At 34.9% G+C, this 22082-nt stretch overlaps 1 protein-coding gene across 2 annotated transcripts in view; it reads right to left on the reverse strand.

Annotated features, from left to right (window-relative positions):
- The window catches only part of LAMA2 (laminin subunit alpha 2), a 447101-nt gene that overhangs the window by 153070 nt on the left and 271949 nt on the right, over positions 1 to 22082 (reverse strand). For both annotated transcript variants that reach the window (XM_027086788.1, XM_027086780.1), the window contains exons 29-31: positions 12561 to 12685; positions 6227 to 6313; positions 2173 to 2366 (exon numbers count right to left, since the gene is read on the reverse strand). In XM_027086788.1, coding sequence (XP_026942589.1) covers positions 2173 to 2366; positions 6227 to 6313; positions 12561 to 12685 — 406 coding nt within the window. The remainder of the gene's footprint in view (positions 1 to 2172; positions 2367 to 6226; positions 6314 to 12560; positions 12686 to 22082) is intronic.

Genomic DNA, 22082 nt, shown 5'->3' on the forward strand with positions numbered 1-22082 from the left:
GCTACTTTCATCCACTCCCACTCACGGGCATTATAAAATTCTACTATAGGCACACGTGACAAAACGGGCCCTGCAGATCAAATGTGCTGGGTCAATCCATTCTTTGGTTTCTTGCTCTAAGTTAGCTTAAGGATATAGAAAGATAGAAGGAAAAGAAGAAGTAAAACTGTCACTGTTTACAGATGACATGATGCTATATATAGAAAACCCTAAAGGCGCTGCCCCAAAACTATTTGAACTCATCATTGAATTCAGTAAAGTGGTAGGACACAAAATTAATATACAGAAATCTATCGTATTTTTATATACTAACAACAAACTATTAGAAAGAGAAATTAAGAAAACAATCCCACTTACAATTGCATCAAAAAGAATAAAATACCTAGGTATAAATCTAACTAAGGAGGTGAAAGATCTATACTTGTAAAACTGTAAGACACTGGTTAAAGAAATTGAAGACAACACAAACAAATGGAAGGATATACCGTGCTTATGGATTGGAAGAGTATTGTTTAAATGACCATACTACCTAAAGCAATCTACAGATTTGATCCAATCTCTATCAGAATACAATGGCATTTTCCACAGAACTAGAACAAATGATTCTAAAATTTGTATGGAAGAACAAAATACATGAAAGAGCCAAAACAATCTTGAGAAAGAAGAGCAGAGCTGGAGGAATCAGGCTCCTTGACTTCAGACCCTACTACAAAGCTACAGTTATCAAAATGGTATGGTACTGGCACGAAAATATACATATAGATTAATGGAACAAGGTAGAAAGCAAAGAAACCAACAAACTCATAGAAAAAGAGATCAGATTTTTCTGATCTCACCTCTAGAAAATTAATTACTTTATAGTTCAAGGTCCGTTAGATTAGCATTTAGGTTAGGAATATCTATATATTACTTAGTTAAATATTTCCATATTAATAATTTAGTGTCAATAATATTAAAACTAGTTGGAGTACATTGGAAGTCCATTTCAATTATCATTAAAATATGCCATTTTACTTGAGAAGAGTGAATATGTATACACCAATAACTGAATACGATAACGTAAATGTATATTACATATTACACTTCATCTCTCCCCTCCCATCAACCTTGACACTTACTTTTATTTTAAATGCAATACACTTTCATCAAAGATTGTTGAAATACATAGAAAAAAAGTTTAAAAAGTTATATTCCCAAACATACCCAGTCTTTACCTTTTGGCATATCTAAAAAGCCAGCCTTAGCTTTTGAGGTAACTCATCAAACTAGAGCACAAACAAAAATTCTAGTTAAAATGTTAAGCTTCAGACACACATAGATGTTAAAACCAGAAATACTGGCATGTGTAAATACATTAAAATAAATAAATATTGAAATAAAAGACACTTAAATAATTTCCATTTCTATTTGTTAGAAAGAATTAAGACCACTAATGTAAATTCCCTCAAGGAAAAGAATACCATAATATAACTGTCCTCTCTAAATTTATAAATAACTGTTTTAGATTAGAATTTATATAAGATCCAAGAATTCTATTTAACTACTGATATTCGATGTATGTTCAGTATGGCATTACTGAATCCAGAAGCAGTTATTAAAACAAAACAAAACATATGAGTAAAAACACCTGAGTTCATTGTCACTGCTTCCAGGTTCTGTAGGGCAAGAGAAAGTTACGAAGCAGGATGCCCATGGATTTCTGTAAAAACTCGGAAAAGAAAAAAAAAAAAACAAAAAAAACTCGGAAAAGAAAAGTCAGTTGTAATTCAAGCCTTACAGTGTCTGTCCAGCTGATTACAAATTCAGGAGGATTCTAAGAATATTTAATAAACCCAGACCTTTAATCTGTCACAAAGGCAATGTCAACTTTAGGTAAAACTGCAAACTCTGAGATGGGCAAAATAAAATAAAATCTGCCTCCGGGAGCTTTGCTGTAGGTCTTCAATGAACTGACTAAAGCATGCTGAGGATTTTCTCAGCTGTTCTCGGCTCAGGAGGTGGAGACAAAAACAGCAGGCAAACAGAAGAAGGTGGATAGATAGTGTCAGAGAAAATGAAGAGTAACACTAGCTATTGCAGAATAAGAAAAAAAAAAGTCAGTCTTTCCCATTGGAAATGAGATAGAATTGGAACCAAGGCCCCCAGAACTAACAGCTAAGTTAGTATACGTACAAACACACTCCATGCCCTCGCGCGCATGCCAGTGTTTGCAGCCGTCACACTTCTGCCCCGTGGCTCCGGGTCGGCACGTGCAGATCCCTGTGACAGGGTCACAGGGGACAGGCAGTGAGCCATGGGGGTCACACTCACATTCTTGGCAGGAGCCTCCGGGGCTGCTTGGGCTGCCGGTATAGCCAGGGGCACACCTGAATTTAAACAGTGACAAAGCAAAGGAGATTAGTAGTAAGTCATGTCTCGAAATTGTTGTTGTGTGTGTGTGTATTGTTTGAATGAAACAAAATTGATACCAGAAGTCAATAGATCAGGAGTTAGCAAACTTTTCCTGTAAAGAACCAGACTGTAAATATTTTAGGCTTTGCAGGTCAAGAGGCGAAATCAAACTCGTGCAGTGAAAGAAATTTTCAAACACTGTTGGCTGATGGAATTCAAAACATAATAATAGAATATAAATTGTTTTATAATAATAATCTACTAATGGAAAACCAAACTAATAATGAGAAGAATGGGATTCTTGTTGAGGTATCAAATTTACTTAACTAGGGCTCAAATTTACTTAACTAGGGCTCAAATTTATTGCTCTCTGTCATCAAAGTTTGCCCATAACCGCCATTCCCAGCTTGAGTGCCATACAGGATTAGGCAATGGGCCAAATTTTGTGGTCCATACTCTGCCCACTACTGCTCTAGATCATAAACTTTTTTTTGAAGGTTTCATTTTTAAATTAGAAATGAATAAAATTTTCTGTTTACTCCTGGGCTTTCCTAGAAGCACGCATTTTAGAGATCAAAATGACCAAGGAATTCAACCCATTAATTTTACTAATGAGCAAAAAGAAGCAAGTGGCGATAAACTACTACATTTTCTATTTAATTCGACTGGTCTTTCCTTTCTACCACATCTTCCTCAAGATGGATTTTTCATTGTGTATCTCTGGAAGTGGGGTAATGTTATGCCAATAAAATATGTAACACCGACTTGAGAAATTAGAAAGGAAATCCAACTGGATGAAGCCAAATTGCCATCCACTCTCTTCTACCCGTCTGTGCAACCATTCATCTACGTATATACCACTGTCGGTTATGTTACTGGAAGTCTGATAACTTTACAAGATGCTGGCAAAACCATACGCTCTGGTTTACCCAGAATGGTCCCAGTTTGCCTGTTGTCCTGGCTTAAGTATTAAAAACATATTCTGTCTTTCCCTAGAGTATCCTGGATTGGAAAATAAATTATACACATAGCCTAAATATAATCAACGGTAAGAATTTTTGTTCAAGAGGAAAATATGGGAGGAAGCTGAGAGACAGTAGGAAATTGAAGGCAAAAGTTGTAAACACTAGCCAGATAATCCTGGACCATCTTTAGTGGCCTGGGATTGTAGAAACTTGCAGGCTTGTGAAAGTTAGTTCATCCCATGCTGGTTAGAAAAAGCAAAGCAAGAAGAAAATGATCTGTAACGTTAGGTTTTTATAGATTTATGGTTTTAATATTTTATTTCCAATGTACTATTACAAATGCTCAATAAAAGTATCATTTAAATAAGCCCACTTAAATGGTTTCTTAACATTTTCAGGTGAAAGAATTCAATTCTAAGCAGGTTCAGAATGATTAAATGTTCAAAGAGTTTTAGTTACAAGAGTAACGAAGACAAAGCATGGGTAGGGGTTTCTACAATACAGTGACACTCAAGACATTTAAGCAGTTTTAGACCTGAGCTGATGAGTTTGGGCAGGTCATAAGGTGATTTAAATGATTTAAGAAGCTCTCAGAAGTGAAACAAATTTATTTGGAAGGTTACAATAAAAATTTAAGCAAGACCTTTGGATTAATTTAGCTGAATAAAAGCAATTTTTCAGGGAAATATGACCTGATCATTTATGTGTTAGAGATGATGAATGTGGAGCTGTAACAACATTTGAGAACTGCAAAAACAATTCAAGCCATTCCCATTTGATAGTGTATGACCCTGCTCATCTCTATGCTATATAAACTGTCACCTCTTATTGATTAAACATTTATGGATGTTAAAAAAGTAATTTTTCTATAATCACTCTGCCTTATGACAATAACTGTCATTTCAGTGTACCCTTCCAGTCTTTTCTATATACATGCTTTTATAGATAGTGGAAACTCCAATTTACAAATGTAGCTATAGTATCAAACATTTTTTCATAAATTATGGCAGATAATCCCCTTGGCATCCAGGGATGTTTTAGTCATCATCCTACTGGGGTTTACAAGGGCATGAAATGAATATTAGCCTAAGCATGAACACTAAAGCACGCTGGCTGACATTAAAATATACATATTCAAATGATGTATATATCTCCACAACAAATGGAAATGTTTTTGGATTTTGTACTGCTTTTAGTTACCTAATTGTTACAAATCTCTGTTGGCATGGAAATTGTGAATGTACTGTTTTATATATATATATATATATATATATATATATATATATATATATGCAAGTAGTGGATATTGTGTTTAAAGTTACCACATACAGAATTATCTAGAAATATATTTTGCAAACTTATAGAAACAGAATTGGAATTTAGAAAACGTGTTTAATTATTTAGTTACCTATTTATTTCCATTATTATCACAACCATTGCTGGTTATATTAAAAGACGATTCTTAAATTGATGATGATAATATTGGTTTATATTTGCAAAGAGACTCGTAATTTAAGGAAGTGCTCCTAGAAGAATCCAGCAAAGGAGTGGGTGAAGCAGGAAATGGAAAAGAAAGAATCCAGGCAATGGTGTGATTCCAGGTGAGGTTCCAGTCTTAGCCTAAGTCCATGGAAATCTCTGGAGCATAAATAGCATCTCAAGATTTGTTCAGCTTTCGGGCAAAGGAGCTGGACCTTTGTACTCCCACACTAGCGAGTCATTAGATCTGGGCCACTGGAGGAAGGCGTGGGGGGTAAATTCTCAGGATTTTTTGCCTCTCCTATGGGAGAGGAGACCTCTATGTAGGTACTCAGGCAGGTTATCCTCCATTTACCTGATCTTCATAATGTCAGTGGAAAGTAGGTACAGTATCAGCTATTCTGATGTTATAAAAGAGAAAAATGAGACCCAGCAGTTTGTGGAGCTCAGCTATGTCCAAGGGTCTTTATAGAACTTTATACTGTTATCAATTACACTAAAATTATCATGTGTGTTTAATGTTAATAGTTAATATCAGTTGCTCTCCATTACCTTAGAAAGAATAAAAACCTACTAAAAATAGTGGTGATAAGCTTGAGTATCCAAGATACTGATCTTATAGAAAATATGCATCCAGAAAAATATAAATTACAACCTTCCTAGACAGTCAGTCTGGAATTCTGTTTCTTAACTTACCATTTGTATTACATGTTAGCATTCAATTTAATAACTCCATACATGCATTATCAGAATTTGTAAAAAATATGGTGAGAGGAGGCATTTAAATACTATTGTTTGTGTGTTGAAAAGGAGAACCAAATAACACTTTAATGTTTCGTGGTTTTAATTAAGAATTCCTGATACCATTTATATTCTGAATTACGTGTATACTTGCTGATGCAGTGCCAGAGTGCTCAGAACAGTGATGTGCATGCAGTTAGTGCTAGCCAACAACTTCCAGTGAATTAAAATGAGAATTATGTGTGGCCAACTTCCAGTGAATTAAAATGAGAATTATGTGTGGCCAACTTTTTATTACTGTTAACTACAGATAAGCTTTTGGAAATTATTTATTTGTTCTTGTAAAATGCTCCCTCCCTCTGTCTCTCTCTCCCTCTCTAATCTATGTTGGAGTATATACATATATATATGCTAAAATATAAATTAGATAATTGTGAAATAATTTGGAATCTTAGAAAAAGTCTAAACAGATGGAAGTAAACAACTTTCTTTGGATAAAGTCTAAAGATATAAAAATACTTTTGAAAGCATATAAGCTACTAGAGAATATGAAAATAATGACATAAAAATAATGAATACTTTTCTACTATGATCTTTTATTATATGATCTCTATGCATCATTGCTCTAAATGTATCATGACTGTTCCTACCGTTCGCAGTACTGGCCTTCGTATTCTCGAGGGCAAGCTGTGCAGCGGTAATCATCCAGGCCTTCCGCGACACAAGAAGGGCTGAAACTGAATCAGAAAAGAAAGATTGCAAAAAATCTTTTGACTTATTTATTTTATACATTTAAGCAATTCTATCTATTAACTAGATGATTGGAACTATTTTTTGATGGTTAGAAATGGCATATTTATAATTATAAGTTTCTATTCAAGGGTAGGCTATCACAACTAAGTACTACTAATAATAGTCAGCAAATAAAGATGGTTGTTTTTTGATGAATTAACAATGCATCTCACCGACCATGTTAAAACTTTGAAATTTTAATAATTATGTGACAACCAGGAAAATATTAAACACCCAGAGAAAGTGTACTATTTTTCATGAATCAGAAGAAAAACATGATGAGAATTCCTGCATATTTGTCAGATAGTAGAATAAGTATTATTGAATATCTTTCAGGTTAAAAAAATGGGGACATAAAAGCTATATAATTTTTTTTCTAAAAAGCCCAAATTGCCACTGGCATTTCAATGCATGATGTGTGAATAGATGTTTCACTTAAAAGAGTGCCTTTTCTAATTTATATACAGATTTCAAGCTACATTTTACTTTAAACACAAAATAATGTGATCTAGTGTGAGGCAAGAAGAATGGAAATCTTTCTGCATGAAAATGAATAAGCTTTTCTGACAATTTTATAATCTCTTCTAGTAAGTAGGTCTCATATAACATGCCCTGTTTTCACTACAACACTGACAGACCACGGCCAGTCAGCCCTTCTCCAGGATTCTTGATCACCTTACACCGCAAAAGAAATACTAGACAAGACTTGAAAACTAAACTATGCTAAAACGTAGTTTTGTATTTTTACAAACCTCTCTCAAATACAAGTAGTGCTTCATTCCCACTGGACAAAATGCATGGTACACTGGAAATTTAGGAAGAAAAGACACATATATTCGTTGCAAAATGGTAATGCTGCAAACACCATTTTCCTTTTTGTTGGTCTGCAAAAGCAGTTGATGCTGAAAAAGCAATAAAGTATATAGACCAGAGCTGCAACTCCTATTGGTCAGGTGCCATTAGGACACTATTTCAATTTTCTGTCTAATGCATTAAATCAATAGTACATGAATGAGTAATAAACTCTAACCTTTGCAAAATATGTGAACGAATTGATCAACTACTCACAACATCATTATTCAACAAATTATTTTTTTTGCCTTCACAAAAATAGACCCACAAATACATAATTGACACATTCTTGCAAGCTTCTAGCTCTTTTAACTCAGCTTGATGCTGAGTTCATCTGCACTTGGAAACAGATTTTTAGACATTCAAGGGAAATTCTACAGAGCCAACATAATTAAATTATATTCCTTTATAGTAACATATCTGTCTCAATTACTATGCAGGAATGTTATAATTCTCCTTGGATAGTAGATATAAATTTTTTTGAATTATGACATTATGGTGGACTAAACTTTTTCCTTACATCATATATAAGGACTTATGAAAGAGGAAGTAGGAATTACACCTTACTTGAGGTTAGAGTTTATTCTTTATGCTCCCAAATCCCTCATCTCCTCTCAATTTTCATACTGTCTGCAGGATCACTCAGAAATCCGACTGTTTTTCCTCTTGTAGGCCATCTTTTACATTCCCTTAGATCTGTTAATTCCAAGGTTGCTTCAACAGAATTTCTGAGATTTAGAGTCTGCTGCTCTGTGTCATCCCCTGTGGAGTCTACTGAAATGAATTAGCTTCTGGGATCCCACCCCCTTATCCCAGTTCACTGATTGTTCCTTTTCAGTCTCCTTTGCTGGATCTACATCATGTCCTTGACCTCTTAGTATGCTTCACAGTTTAGCCTTTAGGTTTCTCCTATCCTGTCCTGTCCTTTCTCCCCTAAATGATCTCATTCAGTATTAAAAGACTCTAAATACTGCATCTATCCTAACAAATCTAAAACTGAGCTCCTGTCCTCCAAAAAATACCGCTAACCATTCTATCATTTTTCCTGTCTCTGTCAATGGCCACACTTTGCTTACTTTGCTTCCATTTGCTCTGCCATAAACCACAGAGTCACCTTTGTCTCCTTTCTCTCACATTCCACAGGTATTCTATCTGCAAATGCTGCTGGTGTTACCATAATTAATTCATTGCATTATCCTGTTCTAAGCCACCTCTTGCCATTGGCAGATTTTTAGGCTTCAGGACGTTTAGTTACTCACTGGAGCTTCCCTGACTCCAACTCCTGTCACCCTTCCCCTGTCCCCATTCGCTCTGCTCCAGCTGCCCTGGATCCTTGCTGTCTACTAAGCGTGGCCTGTCTCCAGGCCAGTGCACTTATTTTTTCCTCTGGCTGGTCTGCTCTTCCTCCAGGTAGTCAGGTGACTCTCTCCATTACTTCATTAAAGGCTCTGAACAAGCCTCACCTGTTTGTTTGTGAAGATCTTCATCAAGCACCCTAACTAAAAGGGTACCCCATTCACTCCAGATTCACTGAGGCTGCTCTATTCTTTCCTGGTGGCACTTTCACTATCTGATATTACATTATATATCTATTTGTGTTTTTTCAGCTTTATTAAAGTATAACTGGCAAAAAAAATTGTAATATATTTAAAGTGTACACGTGATGATTTGATACACGTGTATGGTGTGAAAGCATTCCCACCATCTAGATAATTAACATATCTATCACTTCATATATTTACCTTCCTTTGTGTGAGAATTCACAAGTTCTACTCTCCTAGTAAGTATCCATTACACAATAATGTATTATCAACTGTGGTCACTATGTTATATATTAGATCCTTAGACCTTATTCATTTTATAACTGAAAGTTTGCACCCTTTTACCACCCTCTCCCAATTTCTCCCGTTCCCTGCTCCCTGGCAACTACCGTTGTACACTGTTTCCATGAGTTTGTTCGTTTTTAGATTACACCCATATGTGAAACCATGCAGCTTTTTCTTTGTCTGGCAAAAACTGCTGAACACATTTGGAGAAGAAAAGCTCCGAGAAACTCAAACTTGGCCTCATTGTAGAAGGGAGGAGAGGGCATTGAGCCTGGAAAGAGGGGTCAGATTGCAGAGAGTTTCTAACACTCTGCTAAAATATCTGAGCTTTCCTTGGTAGGCAGTGGAAAACCCTTGAGGGTATGCGAGCAATGCTGTACTGTCACAATGGTTAAAAGTTCATTGTATTTGTTTTGGTAAGAGATATTGGAGACTTGAACTAATATGTGGGTGAGTTAGTAATCACTTACTCACCATCCTCCATCTATGAAGAGGGATATCTCAGCCTCCTCCATCTATGTTTCAGAATCTTTTTTTCTTATCTCAGGGAGAAGTGCTTCTCTTCTCATCATACATAGGTCTTTACTTTGTTAATGAATGTTCCAAACTTTATGTGATGACCTTAGGGGGTCATGAAATCACTTTAGTGGGCTTTGGCTAAAGTTTCTTCTAATAATACAAGAAAATAAAATTGAATAGAAGTTACAGTATATATTATATATGTATAGCTAGCTAGCTAGTTAGTTAGCTAGCTAGCTAGCTAGATATCCACACACACATTTTTTGTGTTCTAGCTTATGATTAAAAAAGGTTTTCCTACAGTGGCTGCAATCAATAAAGTTTGAAAGCCATTGAACTAGCCACTTTGATTTCATACTTGATTCTTACAGTGTCCTTTGTATAAAAATATACTTAAATTACGTAACTCATATAAAACAAAAGTGAAACAAATATGAAAACACTTTTTTGTTGATCCTGCTAATCAATTAAGGTAGTACTATTTCTTTCCCTTCTTCACATTTCTTAGAGCTGTACACTCACACCCACGTGACCTAATGTCTGCTTCCACTATTGATTGCCAAAATCCATCAGGGACCTGCACAGTTAATTGCCACTGTATGTACTTAGTCTCCCTTGGGAGAGCAGCATCCAATGCTCATTCTCTGCTGCCCTTTTCTCTCACTGTGTCAGGGGCAGTGTGGCCTCGGTTCCATTGCCTCCCTCACAGCTCTTGTCCTGGGTCTTCTTTCTCTTCTGACTTCTCTAACGTACATAGTCTTGTCTTTCCTTCTTTCCATGTGCTCCCCTTGAGTAACATGACCCTGGGGAATCTTATCTATAATTCATTTATTAACATATCACTTCCTTCATCTGCCCTCCCAATTTTCAGGTTTTGATTTCTTGTGGCTATTTGCATATTTCCATTCAGATAGACCTTTCATATCAATTTAACTTATTTGAAACATAAATTGTCTTTCTTCTATAGCAGCTCTCTCCTGGTTTCTATTTCAGTTAATGACCCCACCATTTTGGGGGGTCAACCTGGCTACAAATCCCTGGCTTCAAATCCTGCTTTGCCTAAACCTGTCGTATCTAATTAGTTATCAACCCTGTAGAGCTGCATTCAACAATTTTCTCACATCCATCTCCTTGTCTCTATTCTTGTTGCTATTACCTACTTTCAGGTTCTAATTATCTTTTGCCTAAGCTAGTGCAATAGCTTTTTAATCAGTCTCTTTGCTTTTCTTATTTTCCTGTTTCAATTCATTACACTCAATTCCATCATAATAGTCTTCCTAAAGTGTGGCTCTCATCACATTAATCTTTTTTTTTTAATAAAAATGTGTAATGTTTCCTCATTACATAGAAAATTAAATAGCAATTTCTTAGACTGGTATTCATGGATTTCTACACTATGGCCTCCATTCTCTCATTCATTTTCTTCTGTAATTATGAAATTCTATTTGAACCCATGCTCCAAACTCTTAACAGTTCTTAAACATGATTTGCGTTTTCTGCTGCTAAGCTTCTGCTCCTTACATTTTCTACTATCTCCATCAGTAAAAACCCTTCAATCCACTGTAAATTTAATAATTTAAATACATTTTAAATTTATTATAAATACTCCTACTTCTTTAAATATGTTCTTTAAGTTTCCACAGTCAACTGTGGTACTTTGTGCCTTTGAATTCTCTTTATATCTCAGTTGACCTCTCTGAAGACACCCATTTTACTGTGAGCCTCTCCAAGAGGTGTTATGCTTCTTTTTTATATCTCCTGGAGCTTTTGCTATAGTCCGCCCAACAGGAAATTATAAATTAATTATTGAATTTTTCTAATCCAGATCATTTATATTTTAATAAACAATAAACAGCATTCTCCTGTTCAAAATCTGGTCATCAGAGGTAGATTAGGGAAAGGAAAATGATATTTTTCATACACCTACCACTTGGTGCTTGGATCAACAAGAAGATCATGTATTTTATCCTCATCAATACACCACTTACCTAAAAATTTACATTTGAGACCCTATGCAAAACTTGTGACTCTGTTCAACCAAAAAGAGGTGCTTACAGAGGAAAGGGAGACAATTACGTGAAAATGTTTGCAAAATGTAAACAAAGCCAGAGATGGAAAAAGAAACTTAGTGAGTATAGGTGGAAACAGTTCTTCATCTGAGTTGCTTTGTGCTTCTTATACGCTCAAGATAAGGTGTCCAGGATTCTAATTCTGAACAAAGTGCCCTACATTCTTTTCAAAAGCAAATTCTTAGAGAAATAAATGCCCTACAATGTAGAGATTGATGTCTATAAATCACTTAGCAGAAAGTATAGATAGCCTTAGCAAAAAGGTAAGTGAAAACACCTAGGGGTTTTCATCAATACATAAACAGTGCAGAATGTTCTGACAGCACTAAAATAAAATATGCCAGCGTTTGTTTCCCCTTATGGCTGTGTTTCCATGGTACCAAGCTCAGACTATCTTAACAGAAAGGGGGTTGTGATTCTGGGAGATATTGACTTACTCTGGAGTATAACAATAAGTCACCCTGCTTTAACAACATTATTTTTCAATTATTTCCTTGATAATTCTTTACCAATCATGAATTAAACACATAAAATGAATGGAAACAGCTACAAAATTTATATAATATGCATCAAACAATCCTTCATAGCTGAATTTATGGCAGAACTATATGCAAACACTAGACCTTTCTAAAAATTTATAAAATTATGCACATTTGTACATATATTATTTATTTCATAAATATAAGTTAATGTTGGTATTTACATTTTAATTAATAAGCATTATTTACTTGGGACAGAGTTTTAAAAGAAAAATGAACCATAGAGTATTATGTGCTCACTTTTGTCACGTTTTTATATTGTTTAAAAACTCTATCTTAAATTGAGACTTTTGTCTACATGAAAAGAATAGCCAAATCATAGAAAGCCCATGTGCTACACAGATGGTGTTACTGATTGGGAAACATGGTAATATTTCACAATCTTACTTGTTGCTGGAAGAAATCAGAGGGCAAGCACATTGCTGACAGTCATCTGGCAATCCCTTGACAATGCCATAATATCCAAGAACACATCGTTCACAGAAGTCACCAGCAGTGTGATGTTGACAATTCTGTAAAGGAAGAGGGATGTTTGTTTTTAAATTAATGAAAGAATGTAATTTATCATACAGCTCCCCACCTACGCGTTTGTGTGCTCCTGTGAACACACATGCGCATGTGCACACACATATCATTGAGAGAGAACTCAGCTCTTAAACATATTGATACATACTTTTAAAGAAGCTCTTTGATTTGAGAAACGAATACTGGGCTGTTGTAGCTATACTGACAAGAGTTTCTGTTCTCTTTTCCCTACATCAATCTCTGCATTAGTTTTTCTCTTACTCTAATCTGGGGAATAGACTTCACAAATTTCTAAAATTTATTGTAGCATCTGGCTATTTACATTTCTTCTCTACAAGGTGTTAAAAAAAAGTGCTAAAAATCCTGGGGCCTTGGTGCATACCCATCAGTGGGCTTTTTGAAACCAAACCAGGGTGGAAAACATAAATATTTTAAGGGGCAGGAATAGCAAAAAAAAAAAAAAAGTCAGCCTAGTTACCACGTTAAGAATGTTATTCACCTAATTCTTGCCAAATGTTGATCATTCTTTATAGATAGGAGGACCCAACCTAAAACCAGGGATCTCAAGTCAATATTCTCTTTTTATGTTTGCATAGTAAGAGGCACTTGGGTAATATGCTTTAAGACACTTCCACAAGAAAATGAGAACAGTTTCAGAATATTGCGTAAACAGTTTTGAAATTAAAATTCTCACAAAGTGGAACTTTATTTAACAATATATTTAGCAATTATTCACGCAATAAGGACTTAGGAAGAGCTACAAGCCAGGTACTGAGAAAGGCACCAGGAGGAATCAAATGAGGGAAAAGGTAAAATAATATTCTAACCTATAAGAGTTTATTTCCACTTTTGGAAAAATTTTTTAAAATGGCAAATAAGAAACATGGCAAATAAGAAATGTGGAATTTACTGGAAATGGGACAGTTGACTTTAGGAGTTGAGAAAAAGGAAGAAATAGAAGGAATTTAGAGTTGGATTTTAGCTTGATTTTATAAAACCGCATTTGGAATGGTCAGAAGGGTAATTTCTTATAAATAGTATTTTTTTAAAGGTTAAGAAGCAAAAATGTCAGTAACAAAATACATGTATATATATATATGCTAGTGAACCCATCTCCTGATCAGCTCAGCTGGAACCACATAGCCACCTGTGGGCTCTACAGTAAATTTTCCATATGCTGTGCTCTTTGCTTTATTCAATTAATCTAGAAGAACATATTTATTTTTCATGTGTCATCTAATGGCCAGTGTTTGGTATGGTATGTGTGGTCATTCACCACAAACAATAACTGAAGTCTCTTCCTCTGACTTTTTTTATGTTTATGTTACTCTCTGGGGAGAAACCATGCCATTATCACAATGAATTTTAGAATACCGTGGGTTTTTTTTTTCATTATTTGTTGTTATATTTGAAAACACATTGTGTTACTTACAGATAGATTTTATAATTCACTCTTAAATGGATCCAGTTTTCTATATGATAGGATGCAAATCTCAAATCTTCTAATTCCCCACCTCACTCTCAGATGTTAGCCCTCTATTTTCAGGGAAAAGGAAGCCCTCATTGGGTGTTCCCTTAGCTTCCTGCTAAACAGCACATCATCTTGTCTGCATTACTTTCCATCCCTTCGACATTTAGTTCTGTCCACAAGAAGTGGTGTGTTGTTCTGTCTAAAGCTTCTCTCTTCCTAAACTCTGGTTTAGGAAGAAGGCCCTCCTGTCTCCCATTTCCTCCAGCACCTGCATTTTCTCCTTCTTTGATGGCTTATTTCCATTGACAGTTGAGGCTGGTCAAGCTTTTCTTATCTTAAAAAAATCTCTGGGGTTTCTGGACAACTTCCATCCTATGTTTGATAGGCTTCCTAAAAGCATTGTTTACATTGCTGGTCTCTACTTCCTCATCTCCCTTTCACCTATTCATTCTTTAAACAGGCTCTCGTGCGCGCTCTCTCTCTCTCTCTCTCTCTCTCTCTCTCTATATATATATATATATATATATGTATATATATTTATATATGTATATATATATTCTTTTCCATTATAGGTTATTACAAGATATTGAGTATGGTTCCCTGTGCTATATAGTAGGTCCTTGTTGTTTATCAATTTTATATATAGTAGTGTGTACATGTTAATTCCAGACTCCTAACTTATCTATTCCCCTCCCCCAAACAGGCTTCTGATTTCACTATTGAAGGATAAGTCCAGACTCATGCATAAGATCTTTGTTGCTAAATCAAAATTTACTGACAATAATCAGTCCTCATGATATATGAATTATCTGCAGCAGCTGATATTTCTGGCCACTCTTTCTTTGAAATTTTCTCTTCCTATGGGTTCTTTAATAGTACAGTATGTACTATTATTTTCCTACCTCTATGGCTACTCTTTCTAACCCTCCTTCATGGATTCTTCTTCCCTTTTCTGTTGAGTAAGATTGGGGTCCTTGATTCTAATTTTGGCTCTTATCTCTTTTCTTTCCTACATTTTCTACCTTGGTGATTTTAACCGTTACTAGAACTTCAGCTATCTTCTATGTACCCCAAACTCTAAATTTTATATATATTCTGCCTAGATATCTATCTCTAATGAGTTCCAGACTTACGTTTCTAATTGCTTCTTAGCTAGGTCTTATTGCATAATGCAAAAGCATTTGAATTTGAGATGTCAAAAATCAAGCTCATCTCTTTTGAAACCTGCTAATACTCCTGCATTTCCCATTTCATTTGAGGTCACTATCATCTCTCTGGCATGGCAAGGAAGACCTTTATAATCTGGCTTCTGTTTACCCCTCCAGCCTTCTGTCTAGCCACTGCAAACTTTGCACTCTATGCTAAACCCATATGCAGCCGTCCGAAATTCTCAAATTATGCAGTGCTCTCTCTTACCTCTAGGACTTTTCATATGCAAATCCCTTGTTCTGGAATGCTTTTCCTCCTCTTGCCTGGCTAACACCTATTCATTCAGCTCTCATTTTCACTGTTGCTTTCTCTAATAAACATTCCCTGATGCCCCAAGTCTGGGCTAAATGCTCCATCTAGCTCAACACAGTGACTGAAATATGTTGACATTCAATGACTATTTTGAATGACTGCATAAATGAATGCATGTTCTAGGTATTATAGAGGAAACTGGTCAGGCTTCTTAAGATGAAAAAGGCCAAGCTTCAAGTCTGATGACTTTGCAGAAAGGTGGTTAGCAGGGAAAGAGGATTTGTCGTATTTGGATATTGATTTAAGTACCATAATCCTCTCTTATTCAATCATCCAAAGGAACCACTGTATTTTAGCAATAAAATAGCCATTCCATATTTAACAGTAGCATGGTGAGCGATAATGGTTCCAAGATAAAATAATCATCTATGAATTGCAGTCTCAAATCATTCAGCAAGGTGCCAAATGATGAATAAGTGTCAACTGGGGAGTGTTTTAAGAACATACTTTATAGTTACAGAAATGAACATGTGCCCCAAAATACATGGAATCTAGAACAATAATTGTCAGCTTTTGCCTTTGGAAAAAAACTAACTGCATGAGTTATTTTGTGTAACCTCCTATAACATTGATAACTGAATCAAAACCATAATGCTAATCATTACTAAAAATACAGAGGTTGAAAAACATGGTTTGCCTCTTTTATATCTACAACTCTGTATAATTTCTTCACAGAGAAAGCAAATATTTTAACTTTCTTTGGACAGTCAATCTTTCACAGGGTTGCTGACATACTAAACTTGGTTAACGGAATCAAATGTTCCTGTTAGGTCCACAAACACAGCACATAAATCATGATGCTATTTTTGAAACTTTTTGACATCGACCTTTCGTATGACTTTCCTGTCTGCTCTGAAATAGTGGACATAATATTTCTCTTGTATAGATATTAATCTTTAGGAACAATTTTTATATTTTAGATGCCTAATGAGAAGTTTAATTATCTCAAGATTAATATGTGCTACTATCTTTTCAATAGTAGATTAGAATATATGGCATTTGTTTTTATTTTTTGTACATGGGAAAACTGGTGGTATATACTTTTCCACTAGATCAAATGAATATTATATTTATATTTGGAATCTTAAAACTAAGATGAGAAGTTACTTAACCTTCTTTCCTTATAGGGATGCCTCTACACATTCCTTGACATATTATTAAATGCATGGATTCTTATAAGGCAGCCCTTTTCATCTTGTATAACTACAAGCTATAAAGTTTTTCCTTATGCTGAATGAAAACTTGTTTCACTCTAATTTTTAGTCAGTGATCCAAATTCAGCCTTCTGAAGCTACGCAGATTAAGTCTAATTCCCATTTCCTGGGGAAAGTCCTCAAATATCTAAAGAACACTATTATTTCCTAAATCTTTTTTCAATCTAAATATCTTTTTTTTCCCCAAGCTAAACAGCTAACAACCCTGGTTACTCAGAATTTCTCTTAAAATAGAGATTACAAAATTTGCAAATATATTTAATGTACTTCCTTCCTTGATCTTGATCTTGTACAAATGAATCTGTAGTCAAGTAAGAACTCCTATTTCACAGAAATTGCTACTATGTGTCATTTCCTTTGTTCTTTCACTTAAACACTAGAATATAAACTCCTAGAGGGCAATGTTCACACATTCCTCATCATTATTCTCCCAGCACCCACCACAGTGCCTGAACTTTGGAAATACTTATTAACAAATGCCTCAAGGATGAATAAACAAGTGAGCCTACCTAAGTTCAAAACCTATTCTATTAATTTCATCTCGTTAATTGCATAGTTCCACCTGCTAGGCTCTTTTTGATTCTTGACCACCATTCAACACAGTAGGTATAACTTCTAGCTTTACATCTTCTGAATATTTGATAGATCTCATGCAAATCACTGATACAGATTTTGAACATGACAGGGTCAAGCACAAATCCTATGCCTCATTATTGGAGACATCTCTAGAGCTTATTCGAGGTCAGGCTGTTCAGCAACGTCTAACTTCTGTTAACTGATTACCACTTGACCCATATTTTCAACCATGTTTATGAGGATATAATGAAACATTCTATCAAATGCCTATTTAAACAAACCAGAGTTTGAACCATAGATTTAACCCTTATAGGCTTATGACTTAAGCAAATTATACAATTTCTCTCAGCATCAGTTCATCAACTGTATTAGAAGGAATAATCCTGTCTGTCTCATAAATTTACTGTAAGAATAAATGAGAAAAGATCTATCTACAGTGGCAAGCCCTGGTTCTGGTACATATATAAGGTTGGACACATGGTAGCTGTTACCATTTTTACTAAATTTGACATATGATTTATCACACTGTCTGATGAATTTGAAATTACACTGAGATTCAGGGATCTAGAGTCTCAGATATTATATACATAGTAACTCTAGCAATTAGTTTGATATGTTTTGTTTTGAGGGAACCTATTCTGATTCCTAATAGGCACTGTTTATGTTTCACTGGAGATCGAAATCAATCTGTTTCTCATATTCTACAATACTTTCCTTTATAAAACCTGGAGTGGGGCTTCCCTGGTAGTGCAGTGATTGAGAGTCCGCCTGCCGATGCAGGGGACACGGGTTCGCGCCCCGGTCCGGGAAGATCCCACATGCCATGGAACGGCTAGGCCCGTGAGCCATGGCTGCTGAGACTGTGTGCTCTGCAACTGGAGAGGTCACAACAGTGGGAGGCCCGCGTACCGCAAAAAAAAAAAAAAAACACACAAAACAAAAACTTGGAATGACATTTCACTGCTTTCCATCCTGTGACAAATTTCATATTTTCATGATTTTGCAAATATTTTTCATATATGGCTCTTAATCACACTGCAGATTCCATCAGTATTCTAGGGTATAATTCACCTGGACCTTCAAATCAAACTCATTTAATCAGCTAAAAGTGTGATTACTCTCTCTCACAATCTCCAGGTACCATTTTGCAGTGGATTTGAAACCCGAGTCTAATGCTTTTTAGCCAAGGCACTGTAAGTTAAATTTTTTTAGGATTAATTTTCAGAGTTATAATGAAATGCTAATAATTCCTATCTTGGTAAGAGGTCAGATAGATTAAATAAGATAAGGTTTATAAAACACCTCATATACAGTAGATTATAGCTATGAGATTATTTACTGAGGATATAGCTAATTGATTAACCACAGATACTGACAATGTTACAGACAACAGGGCAGATCAATGATAGAGATTTATTTTATCCTTTTCATTTTAAAATAAGAATTGTGATAGAGTGAAAATAATATTTCCACAAAGTATTTGGTCTTGAGAAGTTATTTGCACTAGCTGGGACTTCAATTTTCCCACGTAAAATATAGGAGAAATAATATTGACTATAGAGCTATAGTGATAATTAAATGAGAATATATATGTTTATAAATAAATATAGGCATAGATGTGTGTGTTATATAAACTCTGAAAACTCTATCTATCTATCTACCTATGTGATTGTGTATGTGTGTACTGATTAGTATTAATTCACCTACCTCTTCTCCCCCTTCTGGCTTGGGGTTCAATATCATGTAGGTTTTACTCCTCCATTTTGAAGAAAATTTTCCTTAAGGGGTAATGGTCACTGAGCTATCGGTAATCACATGCCTACGTGTAGGATTTATTAGCACCTACAAAGAAGCAACAGCTCTCTTGTAAGTGTCATGAGGAATTATGAAGAGAATAGTTACAAAATGATGTGGGTTTTATTTAACAGTTGAAATGCCTAGCCTGTGAAGTTTTCTATAGTTTCGTTTCTTCTCTACCCCTTATTTTTGAAGAAAGGAATAAAGAAAAAAGAAGAAAAAGTGAGAAAATCTAGCATAGCGCTGGATATAATGGTGGTTTTTACATTCATTTTTGATTATTTATCATCTGATTGGTTCTTAGACTATAAATAGTGGCTAACATGTATGGTAATGATCATCTTTATCATCACCAATCATCATAGCTATCACTTCCACTATAGAGCTTATCACAAGCTAATTAATGTTCTAAGCCTTTTATCTAGTATTTCACTGAATCCATAGAAAAACTCTGAGTAGGTACTATTCTTATCTTCATTTTATAAATGAGGAAATTAAGACACCACTGAGGCTAAATAAATTGACTAGGCCCACACAGCCCAAAAGGGATGAAGCCAGGATTTGAATCAAGGCAGTCTGATCAGAGTCATGCTTATAACCACTATACCAACATAGAGGGCATTGCACTGCGTAGTGGATATGATATTAAACTGGGAAACACAGTACAAATAGTAAAGAAATCAGTATGCTTCAGTTGCCTCAGTTATAGCATCGGAGTAATAATAGCTATTTTCTATTTGCCTCATGGGGCTGTTTCAAAGATAAACAAAGTTGTCCAAATTCAGAAGTTATAAGTTCCCTGAAGGAAAATATAAAAATTCAGAGCACAGCAATTTATACTAGCTGTGCATGTGTGATGCACCTATGTATTTATTTTTTACTTCATCTAGGGATATCTCAGAAAATAGACCTCTAATAAGGATCCTTAAGGCACAAAAATAGATATAATAGCCTATTGGTCAAAACAGGACAATATAATGACAGCAAATTTTTATCCTAAATAAAAATGAAAGTAAACTGTATATTTTGTGAATGCTTCTAAATTATTCATATGGAGTGACATTACTATTAAAAATTCCAGCGACGATTGCATAAGAAAGAAAAATGCATTTAATTCCCACTTAAGAATGCATAAGTTAACCACATTCCTGAAATTATCTATTGAATTTTACAAGCCAGTAGACTGGTGAAAAAAATGCTACACTTAAACCAAATCATGATTATTTCAAGAATTTAAGGATGGGTAAGACCTTCACCTCCACTCCAGTCCTCACAAATATGCATATGATAAATTTCCATACTCTGCCTTGATTGAAAGAAGGTATCTTTAAGAAGTCAGGAATAAAAAGAAGTTTTCTTAACATGATAAAAAATATTTACCTTAAACTAATCACCAGCATCATAGTTCGCGGTGAAAGACCTGAGGCTTTCGTATTAAAATCAGCAATAAGATAGGAAGCTGACTACCCTCCTATTTAACATTTTTTGGGAGACTTAATCAATGCAAAAAATGAAATTATTATACTAGATATAGCTCTGGCAAGGAAGACACAATTATAGCTATTGCAAATATTATTGTTGTAAATATAAAAATAACTGTAAGAATCAAGCAAGAAACTTCTAGAAGTAGAAAAAAAGTGGCTGGATATCAAACACATGTAAAAAATATATTTTGTCAATATTTACCAGTAATGACCAGTTAATAAATACACTGAAACAAAAAAATGTAATGCTCACCATTAAAAAGAAAATGTAAGATAAATGGCAATAATTTTAACGTTAACAAATGCATAGCCCATATGGATAATATTAAAAACTGTGAGACATAAAATGTTTGAATAGAGAAGAGTATCATTCCTGGGTTTAGGGAGGATAGCTGAATAGTGTAAAGATAGCAATTCTTTACAAACAGCTTTAATGCATTTTCAATAAAAATTCCAGTAATATTTTTTGGGGAAGAGATTAAAATAGTGAATCAAAATGTCATTTGGAAGAATATATAAGTACATCAAGTTAAGAAAATTAGGAAAAGGAGAGTAGTACAGGGTCTTGCTTTACCAGAATTTATAGTGTACTATAAAATGAAGGTAATCAGAACATTACGATAGGAAATAAAACGTAAGCAGAAAAGAATAGATGATTCTTTAAATATATCTTAAAATGAACAAAACAGATGTGTATATATTCAGATACCATGATGTGTCAAGGAGAAAAGGAAATATTAACAAATAAATGTTCCTTTAAAGTAACATATTGAAGGAAAATTATCTCCCCACATTATAATAAATTCTGGAAAGACTAAAGAGTTGGATCTAAAATTTCATCATAGAAATAATGGTAAATATTGTGAGATCTCAGTATAGATATTGAAAGTCATTGCCTGGGTGAGATCACCATGAGAATGAGTGTAGTCAGACAAGCAAATTGCTCCAAGGATTGAATCCTAAGAATACCAGTATATTGATTTCAGGTAATGAGGAGAAAACAGCAAAGAGGACTGAGAAGGAGCAGCCATGTAGCTTGAAAAACCCTAGACTGTCATGTCCAGAAAAGCAAACTGAACAAAAGCTTCGAGAGAAATGGCTGCTTCAGAGGAGCAAATGCTGCTGATGAATCAAGTACAGTGAAGAGCGGAACACTAGTAGTTGGTACGCATATCGTGGTGGAGGAAAAGCCTGATTTTAGTAGTTCAAGGGAGAATGGGAGGAGAGAAATTGTAGACAAGAGTATAAACTCTTCTCTATGTGAAAGGAGAGGAATGAAGTGGTAAAAATCAAGAGGGGAAGTGGAGTCAAGAGAGATTTA

The sequence above is a fragment of the Aethalodelphis obliquidens genome, unplaced genomic scaffold (assembly GCF_003676395.1).
Source record: "Aethalodelphis obliquidens isolate GAN/ISIS:26980383/991018 unplaced genomic scaffold, ASM367639v1 scaffold3, whole genome shotgun sequence".
Taxonomy (NCBI): domain Eukaryota; kingdom Metazoa; phylum Chordata; class Mammalia; order Artiodactyla; family Delphinidae; genus Aethalodelphis; species Aethalodelphis obliquidens.